The 20481-nt window shown below is 49.4% G+C and overlaps 1 protein-coding gene across 1 annotated transcript in view; it reads right to left on the bottom strand.

Annotated features, from left to right (window-relative positions):
- EFR3A (EFR3 homolog A) overlaps positions 1–18416 on the bottom strand; it is a 31638-nt gene extending 13222 nt beyond the window's left edge. The window contains exons 1-11 of the mRNA XM_063299767.1: positions 18364–18416; positions 13543–13619; positions 12309–12436; positions 11872–12022; positions 9210–9331; positions 7605–7754; positions 7271–7405; positions 5764–5842; positions 4978–5113; positions 2262–2426; positions 1437–1551 (exon numbers count right to left, since the gene is read on the bottom strand). Coding sequence (XP_063155837.1) covers positions 1437–1551; positions 2262–2426; positions 4978–5113; positions 5764–5842; positions 7271–7405; positions 7605–7754; positions 9210–9331; positions 11872–12022; positions 12309–12436; positions 13543–13619; positions 18364–18376 — 1271 coding nt within the window. The 5' untranslated portion in view covers positions 18377–18416. The remainder of the gene's footprint in view (positions 1–1436; positions 1552–2261; positions 2427–4977; positions 5114–5763; positions 5843–7270; positions 7406–7604; positions 7755–9209; positions 9332–11871; positions 12023–12308; positions 12437–13542; positions 13620–18363) is intronic.
- Positions 18417–20481: the final 2065 nt, after the last annotated feature.

Below are 20481 nucleotides of genomic sequence, written 5' to 3'. Positions count from 1 at the left end.
ACAGAGTTTCTATTGTGGGGACAAAATTAGGGAAGACTCGCATATGAGTTGCCTTGAGCCTTCAGAGAAATGAAGGATATAAGCGCAATAAATAACTATCTGCCAGGGGTGCCAAAAAAAAAAAAAAAGAGAGGAGGGATTGCATGTACGTTGGTTATTCCTCTCATTTCAGTCCACCCACCTCCCCTTCCAAAGATCTTTGTCAAACATTGTACGCGTCAGTACTTGAAGTGGCCAAAGGCAGCGCCAGCCGGCAGCCAGTAAGGAGAAATACACACGACAGGCACGCATCCTGCAACTGTCTTTGGACGGCCATCGCTCCTCCTTAGCTCCGTTCCAGTTCCCTCAAAAGGCTTTTGAAGTACAAGCAGGGAAAGCCAGAAAGAGAAACAGTCCGCAGGACACTTGGCCACACGGGGACTTGAAAGGCCTCTGCTCTTCCATTCCAGGATGGTTCTCCTACCCCCGTTCCACTTAGCCCCCTCAGCTCTAGGGATCTGCTGCCAACTTCTTCCTCTGGCTCTCATACATGAGAGTTTTCCACCCCGGAGAACCTGGTTGCTCAAACCATCTCCCTCTCCAGCCATTCGGCCATTCCTTCTAAGATCCCATCGTGTGTTTCTCTCTTCCCTGCCATCCCATATGCAGTCCAAGCAGTAACTTCTTTGTCCTTTCCTTCTAAACATTCCATAGCATTTCCCCCCATGCTGCCTCTAGGCCAGCCTTTCTCAACCTTTTGGCCCTGGCGGAACCCCTGAAATATTTCTCAGGCCTCGCTCGGGGAACCCCTGAACATTCAGGCTCAAATATAGGCCAGAAGTTACAATTTTACTATATTCGTTTCATGTGTAGGCCTGTATAGGTGCATCAACAGGGTTCTTAAACAGAAAATAAAGAATGGAACTTACCTCTTTAATGTGAAGTTGCCCGAATTTGAAATAATTTTTTAAATAAACCATGATCTTCCAGGTATCCCCTAGTGACCTCTCACGGAACCCTTGTGTGCCACAGAACCCTGGTGGAGAAACCCTGCTCTAGGCCCTTGCATCTCATTACATCCTAGTCCTCTGTCACCCTCAGATGTCTTTAAACTGCTTCATCCCTTCTTGGCTCAGATTCCTTTCTCCTAGAACCCAAGTCTCTTCTTACAAGACCATCCAAAGACTTGTTGCTTCCAGGGACATGTTAGACTAGGCTCTCTTGAATCTCCTAGTCAACAGAGCTGCATCTTCATGTTCAATTATCCATCTATCTGAACTCTCAAGATGAGGCCTATCTTTTTTGATGTGTCCAACACCATGCATATGGGCGGCCCTATAGAAACAGTAACAGTTAGAGCCATCCTAAGAATTACTATTAACAGCAATGGCCTTAATAGTAGTCACACTGCAGACAGGATTTCAGAAAGAAAAGCAGAACGGGGCAAGGACACAAACCCAAGCTCGCTGGTGTCCAAGGACTGGGAAGCTGCCCCAAAGACAGGGACTTTCCCCATGACAAACATCATGATCTCTGACCGCTGGTAATCTGGGAGGTTGCTTCCGAAGAACCCTACAGAACAGAAGGAGAAACAAAGGGAGGATGAGCTGCTCCATCTACTCCGAGGGCAGAGGAGGGCTGGAAGTGCAAGAAGGGCAGTGGGCCCCCTCCAAGGAATTCCTCCCCATTCACATCTTGTGAAATCATTGGACCACCTTTTTCAACAACCGCTTAGGAAGCAGGAAACGAACGCAGGGCCACACAGGACCTTCCCCAGCTTCGTAGCAGCTGCATCAGAAAACACTGGCTTAGAAATAGTTTTAAAAAATCAAAATACGAAACTAGAACCCGACTCTGGCTAATTACAGCATTTATGAGCAAAAATAGTGCCTGATTTGCTTATGCGTTGGGGATAGGATTTAGTCAGTCTGTAGGTCAATCTTTGTTTTTGTCAGTCGCCAGCACCAAGCAGAGGCAGAACCCTGCTTCGTGCAAGGAAAGAAGTATCACCGCTGGTGCACAGGGACGTGGGGGTGGCTGTACGGGCAAGGGGAGGTGCCAGGCCCTGCTCTGACCCCCTACCTCGCAGCCCAGGTGTATTTCCTCGTGGCTGGGACGCCAGCTGCAGGGTGCTTGCATCAGCCTAACGTACGCTTGATGGCCGAACTATATCATGGTTAGCCAGAGAGGGACCCCGTCTGTCGCACCAACAGGAGGAAAAGGTACTGAACAAGCAAGACACAATGTGAGATTCCCTCTTTCAGCTGGACCCCAAAACTCACCAATGGTTTGAATGATGGCGTTCTGGACTATCCGCTCGTCGTTTTCTTTGGAGGGGGGAGCGAGCGCAGCAGCGCCTTTGGAGCCCCGCCTGTTGCCCAGTTCAAAATCCACGCTCAGGCTCAGGTGCTTCAGCAGGGTGTTGAATACCTCCAGAACCGTTGGGCCTGCCCAAGAGAGTATTGCAAAATGTATGGGCGCCACCTGAATTTAGTAGCCCGGCCTTGGACGTGGGAAGACCAACGAGCGACCCGGTAGACCGGGCTGGCAGCTGGCTGCTAGGTGAAAACTGCGCATCAAACAGTCAAACCAACAGCAACCAGTGAGACCACAGCTGAGGCGGAGAATAAAAGAACCATTATAAATTGGACAGAGACCTGGCTAGAAGACACCCGCTGAGCACGGGACCGTCTGGCTCGCCATCCACCGTCTCCCCTCCCTTCGGGGCTGCCTGTGCTTGAGCAAAGCCTTGCTCTGCTGTCCCCAGGAAAGCGAGGAGCTTAACAAAGAAGACTTTGTGTGCTGCGTGCCACTTAGTCACTCGCCTGCCCGAGATCCCACCGAAAGCGCATGCCCAGTTTAAACTTTTATTGACCACTGACCACGGCTGCACCTTGAGCCATCTTACGGCGCTCCTTCCCAAGCCGTGGAACACTGCAAGTGGAGAGAGCTGGTGACATCTGCCTCAACGGGTGCTGCCAGGAAGACTGACTGTGACGAGGAGGCCACCGCCAGAGCCAGAGACTGATGCTGCTAAGCACAGCCCCTGCATTTCTGCCCTGAAAGTTGGAAGCCGAGGAAAATCACTCCACATTCACCTGTCTCAGGCTAACGGGCTGCCTGCTACAGTACAGATCTGATGCGGCGCCCTCACAGGGGGCTCCCACGGGCCATTTCAGAGATAGGAGCACGTGTCAGAACGCCTAGAGCATTCTCGGGCCATGAGACCACCCTTTCTGCAAACCCCGCAGAGAAAATACTTTTTCCCCAGTCAAAACAACTGTACTTGGTAAGAAGCACAATGAGCACAGAGGCAAAGCACATGCCAAAATTATTTTGGGGCATCATATCAAGTTAAAGATAGTCTCAGAGCATGAGTCCCAATTCCTATCGGTCAGCCAATTGCAAACTATCATTCCCCCCCACCCCTTTGAGCCAGCCTTGACTCCTGCTAACCACATGGGCAAGTCCCTGCAGTTTTCACGGCAGGATTTCGGAAGCGGTTGGCCCTTGCCGCCTCCTTCCCAAGGCGGAGAGAGGGGGACTGGCCCAGGTCACCCAGCAGGCTTTGTGCCCAAGGCAGGACCAGAACTCTTCATCTCCCGGCTTCTAATCTAGCTCCTTAGCCACTACACCAGACTGGCTCTCTGGACAAGCCCACACGGTTTTCTAAGCAACGTTTTCAGAAGTGGTTTCCCATGGCCTTCTTCCTACAGCTGAGAGAAAGTGACTCACCCAGATGGCTCCTTTGCCTAAGGCAGGACTGGAACTCAGGACTCCCCATTCCTAGTTCAGCCCTTTAATCACTGGACAAACTGACTCTGCAGGCCACAAGGTACCAATTCAAGTATCACTTTAAGCCACAACATATTCACGTGACTCTGGCGTAGAATCTGAGCTGGGCCTGGGTTCCATTTAAGCACTAACATCTGGAGACCAATTCTGCAGCTGCAAAACCTCAGACCATCAACAGCTGTCAGTGTAAGAATTCCTCGTCTAGCCTCTTTGCCTCTGCTCGGGAATGTGGAAAGGAGAAAGCTTACTTGCTGAACCTGTTATGAAGCCAGGGTGGTCCCTCTAAGGTTAGTAACTAAAAGACGATGGCGATCAAGAGGTGGAAACTATACACTACCAAATTCACACACAGCTACAGCTCTGGGCTTTCCTAAAAGATAACAGTGAAAGAAATGGCACTAACAGCATCTTCACGACCGAGAACCGTTTTTCCCTCTCACTTTCTATACGGGATTTGTATAACAAGGTAACCCCCGATGGGAAATGTTCAGCAATTAGATTAGAATGGCTAGAAGTAATTTCTACTTTAGAGCTAGTTCTACTTTTAAATAAGCAAAAGACAAGGGGAAAAAAACAACCGGGATTAGCAAGAGGATTTTCTGCCTTACAGCTGGAACCGTTCAACCAATGATGTTTTAGCCCAGGAAAAGCAGTCGCCTTACCATCTGGATCTTCCCTCCTGGCTTTTTGGCAAGATTTGCCATCCTGCGATGCCATTTATGCCCCAACTCTGTCAACATCCACCCTTCCTCCTCCTCTGCAGACAACGGATGTCTCCCTCACTTCAGGATCCTGCCGCCTCTCGACTGCCAGAACTGAGCCAGACTGAGCCAGAAGCTCTTGTATGTTATCCCCGCCCAATTATCGCTAATTAGTCTTTCCGTGCTGTGATTATTCCCTTAACCATCCCTGACATTTTAGGACTGGCAGCCTCTAATAATACGACTAATTGCGTTCTTGTTTAGTCAAGCTGCTTCCTGTCACACTTCACTGACAAAAGCCACTTCGGCACCCAAATCCCCACGGCTGTCGCAGGGAGGCGTTGAGCACGGATGGTAATTGGCAGACATTTCTTACCGGGAGGAACGGCAATTAGGAGGAACCCATTCCAAGAAGCTAAGGCCCACTGCGTGTTCCTAGAACCAACCAGCCCTTGTTCCAAACTCCCAAAACGGCAAGCAGGGCTCATCCAAGTGAACTCACCAATGGATCCTTTGGCCGCGATGGCAACCGCCTCCAGAAGCACCTGGATGATCCCGGCTCGAACACGGGGAGAGTCTCGTTTGCAGCTATCGAGGTGCCCCAGGATCTCCTGTATCACATGATGCGAGTATTGTGCCTTGGAGGGAAAAGGAAACGGGCACAGAATTGGATCTGTTCCAGGGTGCCATCATGCTGCACCGGCAGTATTCAAGTCACACTCCCTCCGCCCTAGGGAAGGCAAACGAATCTTTGCATCTCCCAGCCAAACGAGAAACACACGGTCAGAGTGCCCTCCCAAGAGGAAAGAGCTGGCAGAAGAAGTGGGAGAGTAGCGAACGGAAGCCAGAAGAACAGGTTGTGGGCCTCCAGAAAGGGCAGAGGAGCAGCTGGAAAGCCGAAGGAGCAGTCTCTTTACAGCACTGTTCCTCGACCTTGGAGGCTTTAAGAAGTGTGGACTTCAACTCCCAGAATTCCCCAGCCAGCAAGTCCACACTTCTTAAAGGTGCCAAGGTTGAGAAACACTGCTGTAAAGTATGTAAAGGCATGAAATGAGACCCTGTATTCAAAGGCTAATAGGAATGCAACAAGTAAGAAAACTGTCAGCTTCTCCCACAATTTTTAGAATGAAATTTCAGGTGTCAAGATTATACACAAAAAGCCAAAGACTACATTAGCCATAGGAAAAAATCTGCATTGATGAAACCGATCTCTGGTTTTGATACTATAAAAATTACACTTCTTTTCTACAAAGAAAGTTTTACCTGTGTTGGAAGAGGGCAGACTTACTTGTATAGAGTACATAATGATCTTGAAGCAATGGACAGCAAATTCATTTGGGTCCCACAGTCTGTGATGACCTAAATGTCTGTTGAAAACAAGCGAGTATTTACTTCCCGATCCGTTCCCGAGGCATGCAACTGTTCTTCGGTTTTAGCACAGTAACAAAAAAGCAAGACTTCATAGGCTGCTGTTAGTTCTCCCAAGATTTATGAAGGCCTGTTCTTGAAGGCACGCCAGGACAGCCAAAAACGAGAACCGCGATCTCTCAGTCATGGACTCCTAGGGCCGGAAGGGACCTGGGAGGTCTTCCAGTCCAACCCCCTGCCCAGGGCAGGAATCCTCAGGCCCATCTCAGCAAATGGCTGTCCACTCTCTTCTTGAAGACCCTGATGGAGCGCCCACAGCCTCAGGAGCCAGGCTGCTCACGTGCTTCGTAGCTCCCCACGGTCTGGAGATTTCTCTATTTCAAGCGGCTCTCTCGCTGTAAAGCTTCTTGTCCGATCCCCGGGCACTACAGCAAATACGTCCACACCTTTGTCCTGGGACAGCCCTTCAAGCACTGGGAGGCTGCTATCCTGTCTCCCCCCAGCCTTCTCTTCTTTGGGCCAGACAGACCAAGCTCCTTTAACTGCTCTTCATAGGACTGAGCCTCCAAGCCCCTCACCCTCTTTGTTGCCCTGCTCTGCCCTCTTTCTAGTTCCTCAGCCGCCTTTTTGTACTGTGGCGACCAGAACTGGACCCAGAATTCCAGGTGTGGCTTGACCAGGGCAGCAGAGAGCAGAGCTATCACTTCACCACTGATGAAATTGAACAAAGTTCTTATGAAGAAAAAAAGAAAGGAATTCCTCCATTTCAAGTGGATCTCTCACTGTACAGCTTTTATTGCTTCCCTCTCCTCACTGGGCAGGTGCATCCCTGGCCAAGGAAAGGAGAGGCGATCTCCTGGCTGACACAGAATCTCTACACACTCCAAGGGGCCCAGGCCAAGGGCCCCGTGTTGCAAACAGCCCTTCCAGTTGTCAGCGGTTGGGACTACAAAACATGGTGCAGCCACAGTAGATTAAACCTGGGAGTCCAGGAAGGCCTGGGAAAAAAAGGCTTAAACCTGGCCTGGTGTTGCCTGCTGGGGCCACTCTAAGAGCCAAAATCTACCTGGAAGCAGCACTGGGAATTGTGTGTGGAAAGTCTACATCCTCCCCTCTTTTTATGCAGCACAAGCCAGGATGCACAACTCACTTTCCTCCAACATTAGCTCCACAGGGCAAGTTAAGTGGCTAGGCGCAAGGCCATCTGCTCAGGCTCACAGGAGGCAGCACAGTACGTGGCCAAGCTCAGCCCACCATTCCACGCTGCTTTTAGTTCCTTTCACAAGCTAACCCAGTTTGCAAAGATGGGCCGTTAAAGAATGAAAGAGGAGGTCAGAATGGCTCAGCGGAACCCCTTGCTTCAGGAGCTGCAGCTGCGCTTTCTCACTCCCAGCAAAGCCCCAACAATTCTGGAGGTCCCCACTTACGCAAAGACCGGCCGGACAGCATTGCTCATGTTCCCGTAGGTTGCGCGGCCCAGCAGCTCTCGGAAGCAATTCTCAGCCAGCACAGCAGGGTTCTCCTCTTTCTCGCCCGTTGGAGAGGAGGGTGGCCCGATTCGACTGAAAGGGAAACAGGCGCTGGGGCAGGAATGCCAAGCTGAAGCCTGGCGGAGCTGCCGAGGGCCACAGGCGCTCCCGGGGGAGACCTCCGCCCTGGCTCCCCTGAGCCGCTTCCCTTCTTGGCTCCCCCTCGCACGCGGCAGCTGCCCTTTCGGCCCCAAGGGAAAACTCAGAGGAGACTTCCTCGAGGCAGACTTACCCGTCGGGGTCTTCCGTCTTCTGCATGTTGAAAAGCAAGGAGGGAACGATCTTGTCCATGTGCTGAGGCTCCCAAATGGTGGCTCGGAGTTCGTCGTTCACCGTCTTGCGCACGACTCCCTGGATGCCCCTGATGCCGGCGATCCGGATCCTTGCGGGAAGAGGCAGGCATGTTATCAGAAGGGGGGAGGGGTGACTTGCGACCAACAGGCCTGGCGAGTCCAATTCCCGAGGGTCCGACTTAAATCCTTCTGGGCAGGCAGGTGGGATTGGGTCTAATGAAGTGACTGGGGGATGATGGACAGAAAACGAACCAACAGAAGCCAGCGCATTTGCTGTCCCTCCACCCACTTCTTGCAATAAGTAAGTTTCTAGCCCCCTTTTTTTTATTGCCCAAGGTGCCACTTTGTTGATTTAGCCATCGCACCACAGCTAGTCTTTTTAAACTGAAGCTGAGGAGCAGCTCCAGGCCAAAGGCGCTTTGTGACGTCATGGGCCCCTGCCCGGCCCCTTCCACTCCGCTCCCCACTGGTGGCAAAAACAGGGGCGTTCACCTTTCAGAGCAGAGGGAGCATCCCTTTCTCCCACTGCTTCACTAGGGCTGCACCATTTGCAGCATCGCTGACCATCTGCTTACTGAAACATGTACCGGAATTGCTCCCCTGCATTTCTGTGCACCCTGCTGCTGTCTGAAAGTGCCGACTCACTTCTAGCAGCGTTTTTGTGGGGAAAGAGCATACAAAGTTTGTTTATTTATACTGCAAATTTTGTCATCGCCCACCTCACACAAAGCGACTCTGGGTGGTTTACAATAAAGCTAAAAATAGATACAGGTTAAAAGACACTAAAAAAGCATACTTCTAAAATACAAATATAAAATCCAAAATGGCAATATTAAAAGTTCTTAATTTAAATTCGTAAATTCATGGGAGCCTCTTTAGGTTCACTGCCCATCGCTGTGAAGTGCCTCCGCTTTCTGTGACAACCAGAGGCACTGGGCAAAAAAAAGAACAGCTCCTGGCTGCCCCCCAAAATTAGCACGTTCGGAGAGAGGCACGCAGACACTACTCCAGGAAAGGGGACCTTAAAAATGCGCAGGATAGTTATCAGCAGATCTGTTCCTTCCATAACATTAAACAAGACTGTGCTTGGCTGAGAGTCAGCAGAGAGAGATTCTTAGTTAGCTGCAGGTAGTCCTTGCTTAACAACCACAATTGGGACCAGAATTTCAGTCGCTAAACGAAACAGTCATTAAGCAAATCTGACCCAATTTTAGTCACGTGGTCATTAAGTGAACGTGGTCGTTAAGCGAATCACACAGTTTCCCATTGATTTTGCTTGCCAGAAGCAGGCTGGGAAAGTCAAAAACGGTGATCATGTGACCACAGGATGTTGTGGCAGTCATAAATGCAAACTGGTTGTCCAAATTGTGATCACGTGACCTTGGAGATGCTGCGACAGTCGTAAGTGTGAGGACCGATTGTAAGTCAGTTTCTTCAGCATTGTCTTAAGTCCAAACTGTCACTAAATGAATGGTTGTTAAATGAGGACTGCCTGTAGCTGCAGAAACAACTGGAAAACGCCCCCTTCACCCCCCACTGCTTACTCATTCCGTATTTCTGGATCACTGTGGCAGGAGTGGCACATGGCACTGAAGCGAGACACAAAGAAGTCGTAGCGACGGTGATAGGAAGGTGTGTCCTCCTCAATGTTTGCAAATTTGACGAACTGCAGGACGGGAGAAGGAGCAAGCCAGCTGCAAGGTTAGGCTCACAGCAATTGAAGCTCGGAAAACGCAAAAGTTAGCAGGGCTTGTTTGTTTCACAGCTTGCAGTACGGTAAACTGTCGGCCCTTCGAGGTGGACCAGATCAAGAAGCTGATTCCACGGGAAGACTAGAACTCCGCTTGGTGGAAACAGGCTATAATATTGTTCCTCAACCTCAGCAACTTTAAGATGTGTGGACTGCAACTCCCAGAATTCCCCAGCCAGCATTCTGGGAGTTGCAGTCCACAGATCTTAAAGTTGCCAAGGTTGAGAAGCACCGGGCTATAACAACAGAATCTCGCAAGTCTGCCCATGCCGTCCCCCCCTCCCCTCCCCCCTCCCTCTTAGACTCCAGGGAGTTGGAGGGGGGCCTCTGAGTCTCTCCGTAACCTCTCCTCTCCGGACTTAACAGCTGCTGCTTCTGTACCTGGTGTTTCCCTAAAGGCCTCTGGATTCCTTCCCCAAGCTCACCTCCCAGGTGCTCTCCACAGGGAGTGAAGGGTCTGTTATGGCTGTCATTCCTACTGTCCTCCATCAGTTTTTTCTAACTGTTTATTACTTGCTTAGCCCTGTGTTGTCCTGGGTGGGAGGATCGGCCGTAAGGCTGTCCCCGGAAGCAAGTCTTCTCTTGAGATCCCTGACCGAAGCAGCGAGAGGCTGACTCAGCAGAAGGCAAAGGTCCTCAGCCACGTGGCTACACCAGGCCCAGGAGAGCCTTTTTCTTTAAGGATCACTACTGTTTTCCTACACACTAAGCCTTTGGGCCTTTTGGACCCACGCTGGCAAACCTCCAGGAGGATGGAAAATGCCCGAAGGAGCAGGCTTGGCGAACCTCATCTCCCCAAACAGCAAAAAGCCACCAACTGGCCTTTTGCCAGGAAACAAGGGAGGAGGTCTCTGATGATCAGCTCATATAAGCCATCTGGCCACCAAGATCATCTCTGGAGGCCCTTCTTCAGCTGCAGGTGAGGTGAGGGAGGCCCAAAGTTCATCTTGGGTTTGTATCACTTTATTCTACGTTTCTGATGTCAACTCCACTTTCAATGAGTAACAAGATCGGTTTTAGTTCTCTCTTGAAATGCAGTTGCTATGTCCTGCATTTTCCTTTTAGCTGTGCTTGGCTTACTGGATGTTAAATCATTCTTTGTATTTATTTTCTAAGAAACTGCTTTGTAAAAGACATGATGAAAATATTTTAGCTACCTCCCCAAAACACATCACCCAAGGAACACCCGAGCATCCCTGATGCTGCCTGGCCCTGAAAGTTAATCTCAAGCCTCTCCATTCATTTGGCTCCGGGGGAGAGCGCCTGGGCCCAGGTTCCGCCTGAGCTCCCTGTCAGACTGCAGACATCAGCTCCTAGGAAGGAAACGGTCAGGCCCTCCTCCTGGGAACAGCATCAGCAGCGCAGCCAGGCTGGAGAACCTAATGGGGCTGTGACAGGAAGGTAGCCCAAGGCCTTTCAGTCAGCTGAATGAAGCAGAATCAGTGGAAGTTGAAAGCTTTGCTTGAACAAGCAAAAACATGCTGGAAAAGTGTAAAGGACAACTTGCTAGCACGTATAGAAATTCGAGGCATGTGACTCAGTGGAGCACCCAGGGCAGAGGAAGATAGCCATCTCCCCCAGGGGTTTCCCTGGGACCGAAGAGGCACTGCTAGCTGCCAGGATGCCCATTGGAAAAGCGCCTTCTGCTCAAGGCAGGCAGCAGGCAGCCACCCCCGGGAGGGGCACGGCTGCAGACAGGGAGGCGGGTTCCCTTCCCAACCGGTGCCTGTAGGAAATGTGGACCTGGATTTTGTTCGGGGTTTTCCTTGGTTTGGGAGGGCCTCTTGGGTTTAGAGGCCAGCACACCTGGCCAACCTTGGCTGAACTCCAAAAAGCTGAGCTAGGTCAGAGCTGGGGGGTCCTTGAAGAACTCCCAAGATACCCCAGAGCTGTAAGCTAGATGGGAAAAAAAAATCTGAAGGAAGGCTGCCCCGTTCTGCCTTTCATGTGCCGTATACAATAGAATCTCGGTTAACCAGCACTCAAGCAACTGGCACTCTCAAACAACTGGCAAAAAAAAATATGAAAAAATAATACATTAAATAAAAATTTAAATAAAATCAATTTTTAGCAGAAAGATAAGTTTAAACTTGGCACGCCATGCCGCACTGATCCGACACCCCCAGCAGAAAGGCAAGTCCAAACCCACTTCCCTGCCAGAAAGGGACCAGACTGGTGCGGCACGCCAAGCCCAAACCCACTGCTCTGCCAGAAAGGGATTGGCAGATCCCTCTCTAGCAGAAAGGCAAGTCCAAACTTTGTGCGCCTATTTTTAATAGTAACGCTCAAACAACCAGAAACGACATTTATCCGGCATCTACCAATCCCCATGGGTGCCGGTTAACTGAGATTCTACTGTATTTTACCCCATTCCTCCACAGCTCCAGTCGGGGTGCAGACCCGAATTCCATACTGTGAAGGAATAAAGCAAGGAGGTCCATGGAGGGCTCACTTACAGAGTTGGTTCCCAAGACTTGCAACTTGGGGTCTCCAGACTCCAGCAGTTTGGCCACCATGTGCAGGAAGCTCTCCACAAAGGGTTTGATGCTCTGCGAGTGGCAAGCCATGAGCAGCTGATCCAAGGCTTCCATTGCAATGAAGACGTACCTGAGCACCGAGAGAGAACGGAGACAGCTCAGCCCGGGCCTCCTATGGGGGCAGTCCAGCCCACCAGCCAGCAAAGGCCTCTTCTAGCAGGCCTGCACACAGGCACCAAAGGGGGTGGGAAGGAGAAAGGACCAACCCCATTCCCCCTTTTACAAAAGCAGTCCAGCTTCCCAAAAGATAAAAGGAGCTTTCCAACCCAGACTGGTGCTGAAAGTTGAAGCACACACAGAAAGGATTTAAAAAGTCACACTTTCAGAAACAGACACGAGAAGCATCGAAGCCTTACCCATAGCGATGCCGGATGACATCCCGGCTCAGCCTTTCTGCTAAATAGGCACCAATTCGATCAAGCTTCTCTGGGGCAGAGACCGCATAGAAGGTCAGTTTCTCCATGTCGGATTTGACAAGGCCATCCTAGGTAGCCAAGAGAACAGTCAGTTTGTTAAGCATCCGGTGGCTTCCCCTTTATGCTCCATCTTGGAGGATCTGCCTCAACCCCAAGGTGTGGGCATGTCAGGTGGAAAAGAACTGCAAAAACCTTGGCAATACACCTGATCCCTCTTTAAACATGATCTTCAGCAATCCCAGAGAGAGAATGCAGTAGGAGGAAAATAAAGAAATATACAAAAGAACGAGAAATAACCTTGGACTCCTGAATTCAGATACTAATCATTGACTTTCCTCACCATCAGCCTTGGCAAACACAAAAGTTCCATGTTTAAAAAGTTTTTTAAAAATGCAAGGAAGGAAGGAAGGAAAGAGGGAAGGACCCTTGCTTAGGTTTGTCACCTATTTTTAAAGAACTTCTTCAGTGCCCCGGTGCTTAAGCAGAAGGGAAGCCTGCTTCTTAATCGTAAACACGTAAGACGTGGACTTTAAAAGGTAAACGCAATTGCGTAGCTGGTCACTATTCCATGTGGCCCTGGCATTTACAAAACTGTAATTCACAGCAACTAAAGCTGAAGCAGGAGGGGAGAAGAACCCAGCAGTCTCCCAGTGCAGCGGCCGGATAAAAAAAGTGCTGGGAAGCAGCTGGCCATCAAGAGAACACCTTCATTCCTCTTCGTTGCACGAAGCCGTAACGCCTGGGACTTAACATGCTGCATGAAGCCAGACATCTGAGATTTATTTAACAAACCAGAGTTAAGAGAGACCTAACTCAGTTCTGTATGTAATGCAGTCTGCACTGACTGAGCAATGGAGGAAGGAGGCAGTTCAAGGGCCACTTTATTCTCACTCCCTTCTCTAAAATCTCCTCACAGGGTAGGGTTACTTGCTTGCCTCCTTTCTGATATTCTGACAGTTCGCTGTTATGGGAGAAAAGTCTTTGGAATTAAGATTTGGCTTTCAGGTTTTACTGAAAATAAAAATCCAGAGAATCGACTTGACAGGAGGACATATTGAGTAAAATAAGAGAGAAATAGGTATGTCGGTGTCTGCGAACGTGCGTCTACGCTAAGTCAGAACCGCGTAACGAAAGAGCTGCTAATTAGGAGCTGTTGCAAAAGCTCCTCACTTACTTTGGGGTCTTCGGGGAATATGTTATCCACCAGGCGCTTGTATCGAGGGCGCAGGGCAGCGCAGCAGCAGCAGACTCCTGCGAAAACAAAGGCTGTGAGAACGAGGCTCGCCAGAAAGGAGGAATTCAGCTCAGAAGGGTTCTTCCTCTGGAACACTAAGAGCAGCCCTCGGCGCGTTTACGGCGTAAACCAGTGTTTCTCAACCTTGGCAACTGTGTGGACTTCAACTCCCAGAATTCCCCAGCCAGCATGATGGCCCTGCTTGGCATTCCCCCTCATGTCTTCCCAACAACCAGTTTCAGACCATGAACCAGCAGCTGCGCAGCAATTTGAGATCGCAGCCCTGAGACGCAGCCTTATGGTGGGGGGGAGCTGCGGCCGAAGGGAGGAGGGTTGACTTCATGCTTACAGAGGCCTGGGCACACGTTCAGTATTAAGTTGTTCCTGGAAAAAAATCATACTCGCCAGGTAGACATCTAAATAATCACGGGGAATGAAATCTAACCACCAGCAGCGGTGAGCATGCATGAACATGGAAGCGCCGGAGAAATCAAGGAAGCCTCTTTCTAAACTCCACGCTCACATGGAAAAAATGTGCAGATATTCAAAGAGTGTCTTATCAACAGGAAAAAAACAAAATAAGTAACATATTTCTTCCTCAAAGTCACCTTCAAACTAGAAGCATTTTCCGAGAGTTACACCAAACTCTGCTGCACAGACAATGGAGATTCCTGACATAAATATTGGTGAGCTTTCATAAGGACAGCAAAAAATGCATGCCTGATCCAAAGCAACTGTCTCCAGATGTGTCCCACTATAAATTCCCTGGCAGCTATTGCAACAGCACCATGGGGGAACAAATCTAAGAGGCTTTTAAAAAAACTTTATGCTAATCACCACAAATTGTTCCTTAATTCTCAAGAAACGAGAGTCTGTTGATGAACTTGGAAAGGGAGAACTGCCTGAATTCCCTCTCTGAAAGATTCCGCCTTTATAAATTACATTACAATCTAAAAATGGAGTCTCAGGAAAAGCAATGATTTTTTTTAAGCACAGAGTGAACATACTAGAAGCAACTGTCTTCAGTATCACCCCCAATAGCACCTCCAGGGATACATCTGACTCCCTTGCGCCATCAAAACCTACGTTCGCAGGTTATTTAACGGTGCAGGAGGGGAGATGTGTTCTTGGGGGAATTCTATGCTGTTATGTTCACCACCCAGAATGAAGTGATTGTGGCAGAATAAAAATTTATTAATAAATATTCTCTTTTTCAGAATTTGGAAAAAAACATATAAATCCCTTTAATAAATACTTTTTTGTAAATGAACAAGCTGATTCTGAAGAGTTCTGCAAACGGTAAGATGTCCAGCTGTCCTCCATGTATGCGCAATCCCCTCACCTCATCCTACCCCACTGCTCATTTGGGGCCTTCAGTCTATGGGGTAACCAAAACTGGCTTCCAGATTTCCAACTGGCTAGGTGCTCTCTTGCATTAAAAGAACAAAGACAGACAGGAAATGGTACAAACGTAAGATCAGTTGGGGACATCACCGTTCTCCTGACTCTGGAGGAAGCTGCCCTTCCATCAAAGTCACGGGCTGAAGAGGGGCAGGTAACCTACCAAAACACACACATGGACCCGGTTCCCAGGCAGGGTTGTAGTCATAGGACTCGTCTTGCTCAGCTACAGGAACAGCCACGTAGGTCTTCATCCTTCCCAGCTTCTGCCACTCAACCTTCTTTTAGCTGCCTCTGACTCTCTCTCTCTCTCCTTTCGGCCTGAGCTGAGCATTGCTGAATTCAGAGCCCAGCATTCAATCCTTATCTGACATCGACACCAAGGCCCCCCAGACACCAGAACGCCACATATTCAATTCCACTAACAACGCAGGGCCCTGGAAATAAGAGGCCAGCTGGCCGCCCGCAGCCTAGTCATTCTGGTTCGTGTGCTCGGAACCATCTGCTCACTTTGTAACATGACTCACAACTGGAGAAACGGTGTCACTCCGAAGGAAAACACGCACGGATGCCGAGTTTATTCCTTGCAGTCAATTAAGAGTGGTTAAAAACAAGCTTTCAAACAAGTTGAAACATGTCCTGCAAACTGCTTGAGAAGAAAGGTCAATGCTCCTCCTGAAACCTCTAATCATAATTAGAAGTTTCCAACCCTGAAGTTCAGCTCTTCTTCCTCTGTGGTGATGCAGTCTCTGGCATTAAAAGGCCTGTGTTTCAACTTACCGTGGGCCAGCACTTTTCTCTTACGTTAAAGTAGAAAAAGGAGCATGGGAGCAAATCTAGGTGTCTCCCCTCTGTTAGATGAGGCAGCCCTCTCTGGGTCACGGCAGGAACAAGAGGCGTCCAAGCGGAATCTATCCGATGCAACTCAGCCAGCCCTTCTCCTGCTCAAGTGGGGCTGCACCAGATTCTTCTAGCTTCCGTCCGGTTTCGGACATCGGTATGGGATGACCTTTCAGGGCACTATTCCCTCTTGATTTGTAAGGGGAGAGGGGAGTACCAGCTTCACTTAAGTACCAAAATCCTCAAACTGCTCTGAACAAGGTTTGTTGTTCAGTTGGAAAAAAAGTGCAGCTTCTTTCAAGTGGAACGCTACCTTTGGGCTTCAACGATGTACCAAGGCCATACTTCAGACAATGACTGGGGCGGAAACAAAATCTAAATTTGATTTGATGGAAATTTATTTAAATAGTAAAACATGCCCTAAAACAGATATCCTCAAACTGTGGGGCATGAACGCATATGGAATTATGAGCAACTTGGGGGGAGTGGAGAGAGAGAGAGAGAGATGATCAGATTTGTACAGGCAAAGCAGGAGTGTTGTCAAAATTCATTCTCATTTTGCCCACCACAAAGCTGGGAGTGAAATCCGTAGCAAGCTTTGAGAATGCTCCTGCTTTTTGGTGCAGCGGTGAAGGCGCTGGTCTAGAAACCAGAGACGGTGAGTTCTAGTCCCGCCTTGGGCACGAAAGCCAGCTGGGTGACCTTGGGCCAGTCCCTCCCTCTCAGCCCAAGAGCCAATCAGGTGTGGTAGGGGAGTTCTAGTCCCGCCTTAGGCATGAAAGCCAGCTGGGTGACCTTGGGCCAGTCCCTCCCTCTCAGCCCAAGAGCCAATCAGGCGTGGTAGGGGAGTTCTAGTCCCGCCTTAGGCATGAAAGCCGGCTGGGAGACCTTGGGCCAGTCCTTCTCCCTCAGCCCAAGAGCCAATCAGGCGTGGTAGGAGAGTTCTAGTCCCGCCTTAGGCATGAAAGCCAGCTGGGTGACCCTGGGCCAGTCCCTCCCTCTCAGCCCAAGAGCCAATCAGGTGTGGTAGGGGAGTTCTAGTCCTGCCTTAGGCATGAAAGCCGGCTGGGAGACCTTGGGCCAGTCCCTCCCTCTCAGCCCAACCCATCTCAAGGGGTTCTTGTTGTGGGGAAAATTGGGGGCAGGAGTATCAGGTATGTTTGCCACCCTGAGTTGACCAAAATATATATTAAAAAAGGTGGGATAAACATATAATAATAATATACAAATAATCGGTTTTATTCACAGGATACATACAAGTCCTTTTATCACTGTAGGGGTATTATGGTATCGTGAAGCTTGAGGATCCCTGCCGTGAAGCATTTCCAAGTCATCGTCAACTGAATACGCCTTTAAGCACGCTTTGGGGATGACCGCTCTCTGAAACAAGATATCTGGGCCAAGTGCTTACAACCTGTTCGAAGGAAGGCGCTTTTGACAATGCAGAGGAACCCGTGGCATCATGTAAGCCAACTATCACCTGGCATTGGCTTCCACAAGTCTCCACACTTTTGCACATTGCCTCTGCTTTGCATTTGGCACTCCACTGCTCTTTGGCTGCTTTGCAAGATTTCAGTCCCTCCAAAGCAGAATCATGTGGACATATGTCTGTGTTCAATGAAAGGCATGCCTATTTATAAAAAGAAACCTGCCTCTGGGTCTCTAGTCAGAGCCAAGCAAGAGATGTAGCTGCCGACAAAAGGTTGTGGGGCTCATCCATGCAACACCCGGGACTTCACCACTTCAAGAGGGATCAAAGTTTCATCCTTAGAAAGCATCTTGGAAAGATGGAAGTCGAAAGCATCCATGCCCATCAGTGCAATTAGAATAGGGGAAAGCTACCAATTATTTCAAACAATTGCTTTCCTTTTCCTTGTGAAAAATATTGTTTCAGAAAAGAACAGGATACATATTGAGAAATACTAAAAACGAAAGAATACATGCAAGTTTAGGTGAAGCGCCTATTCCAATTTATACCACTGTTTCTCAATCTTGGCAACTTGAAGACGAGTGGACTTCAATTCCCAGAATTCTCCAGCCAGCATGTCCTCAAGTTGCCACGGTTGAGAAACACTGCTCTGTATGTTCACTGTGACTCTGAATCAAGCAGCGACTTCTTTCCTTCAACAGGCTTTGGCTTAAAGGCCGAAAGTGTTTCTGCTCTCTCCCACGTTCACGAAAGCAGAATTCAAAAAGGAATCACTGTATTTTAACAATAAATATCCACGTTATTCAACTGCCCATTCACTGTATCAGCTTCCTCTGGAGCTGCAGAGACTCACTGCAGCTTAAGGCGCAGTTACACATTCCCCTTAAGGATGCTTTTAACTGCAGCAAATCTTTGCCAAGCAACTATAATTGTTAAACCTTTCGGATAATAATGACCCAGACTCTGAGTTTCTGAAGATGTGAGGCCAGGGATTTATCTTCAAAAATAAACACCACCACCCCTGTCATTTTTTCAAGGGTCGGAAAATTTGACTCTTAAAGTGCATGTTATTAACAGATTTCTATACTCACGTCCTGGCATCATTGATGTGTTACTCGGCCTCTATTTCCCACTTGGTGATAACCTGTAAGAAAGAAAATAGGCCATGTCACAACCGTTTCACTGATCATTGTCAAAGGCCTTACAACCATTTCCCGTTAAAGCCAACTCAGCATTCGAAGAAAAGCTACCGGACTCTTCTCTTGGACTGATGCCAAAGGTCCAGGTTTGGGCTGATGGGCCAGTCTTCCTTTGAAATACGAAAGGAACAGCCAAGCAGCTTAGGGCAAACTTTAAACTCTTTTTCCGACTTAATTTCTCTCCCATCAAACTGCACTGAATGATCTTTGAGGTGTCCTTCTTGTGATTGTCAGTTGTGCTTGTGATCGTTACCAATTATTACTAACCATTTTAATCCATCAACTGAACGCAAGAACCACTTATACATAAAGAACAGTGAATTCGTTGGACTGTAGACCTACATCTCAGCCCGTTTCATTCTCATGACAACAGAGCGGTGGTTGAAAATCAAGAGCAGATCCTGACAAACCCTGCAGTGCCTCAGTGAAAAACTGAGGATAAGGACTTTCATCTTCCTGCACTTTTAAAGATCTCCTTTATTTATTTCCATCGCTAGTTTTAATACGGGGCGTGCATGCTTCCCAACCACAGAAAACGCCAGATGCCTGTCTGCAAGGTCAAAGCTCATTCACTATCCAAGGAGGGGGGAATCTGAGAAGTCCTCGTCCCCCTTGGACAGCCCAAAAGGAGCAGTCCTACGTCTGGGCGGTGGGGGTGGGGGGACCCATGCCAGGAAATAGGTTTGCTGTCCCTCTCAGATTCCACTTCTGCTCCCTTCAATGTTCACGGCGTTCCAAAGGTGCGCATTCCTGCACGAAATTCAAGAAGGGGGAAGAAAAACCGCAGCAAACAGCCCAAAAGAAACAAGCTTGCACAACTGTGGAAAGAGCCGAGGTGGGCAGAGACGCAAAATATAGAGACGAGAAACTACGCCTGTGGACAGGGGGAGCTGAGCTAACGACTTCCCACCGTTTCCAGGCCTTCAGGGATTTATTTTTGTCTCCTGGACCTGAACAGCTTTTAAACATGAGAAGCTGCGCAAGCACAGAAAACCCAAACAACCGGGTGCCAGCCTGTCAAGGGAGGTCCGGTCAGGGAGCAGAGTCCACGCGTTTTATTGCTTTATTGATCTAGGCCTCTGTGGCAGAACCTTGAAAGTCTGGCGGTGTTTTCCCTTCCCTCCGTCTTGTACCAAAGAGAATCGAAATGGGGCATTCTTGAGTTTCTTTCTCACGCTACCTCGTCTTCCCAGGCCTGATTCACGTTCCGCTCGTGGCCTTTGCGTTCCTTCCGCAAGGTCAGCTCTGCTCTGGTTCCCTACCCGAGGCTCCCTCCGGTACTTCGCCCAATCAAATGCAAACGATGTGTGAATCAGGCACGGGTTCACAGAGAGATTTTCCTCCCAGAGCCTTAGATTGGCCCATCCCGCTGACCGGAGCAGCAGAGAGCCCCACCTCCTCTCCACGGAGCCGTTCCAGCTGTATCCAGGGGAGCCGTCCTCGGGGCCCTCTCAAGCTTCCAGCTAAACATGGGGACCTGAGAAGTGGGCTGCACATGCCAGGACTCCATGGGCAGGGGTGGTGGCCTGGCCCTGGGCCGCTTGCGGCCTTTGGGCTTTTAGGCCGAAAGGGCCTGTTACGAGGACCTGACTGATACTGGGACGATTCTGGGCTCGCCTTCCTCCTCCAACAGCTTCAACAGCAGCACGTGCTGGATTAGATACCACTGAGATCCTGCTGTGGATCCGGAGGGATACAAAGCTGACTAACAGTAAAACATTTAAAAATGAAAAACTCATCCTCACAGTTCCGTGAAATGGGTTAGGATGAGACATAAAGGCGGGGAGTCGTGAGTTTCGAAAAGTAATTTCGCTGGTTAAAAATAAGGGACCAGATGGTAACGCCAAAGAGCGGTGAGGTCAAGAAACAGGAGATAGGGATGCCATGAAAAGCTCGAGCTGCTAACTTCTCGGTGCCGCTGCTTGGAAGTCCTACAGCCGATACTTGCATGAGCTGAGGGAGGGGGTCAGAGATTGTGCGACTCAGCACATCCGGGTTGTAGGTCAAGCA

Source organism: Candoia aspera, chromosome 3 (genome assembly GCF_035149785.1).
Source record: "Candoia aspera isolate rCanAsp1 chromosome 3, rCanAsp1.hap2, whole genome shotgun sequence".
NCBI classification, from domain to species: domain Eukaryota; kingdom Metazoa; phylum Chordata; class Lepidosauria; order Squamata; family Boidae; genus Candoia; species Candoia aspera.
Note: the sequence above shows the minus strand (reverse complement) of the source record. Positions and strands in the feature narration are given on the sequence as shown.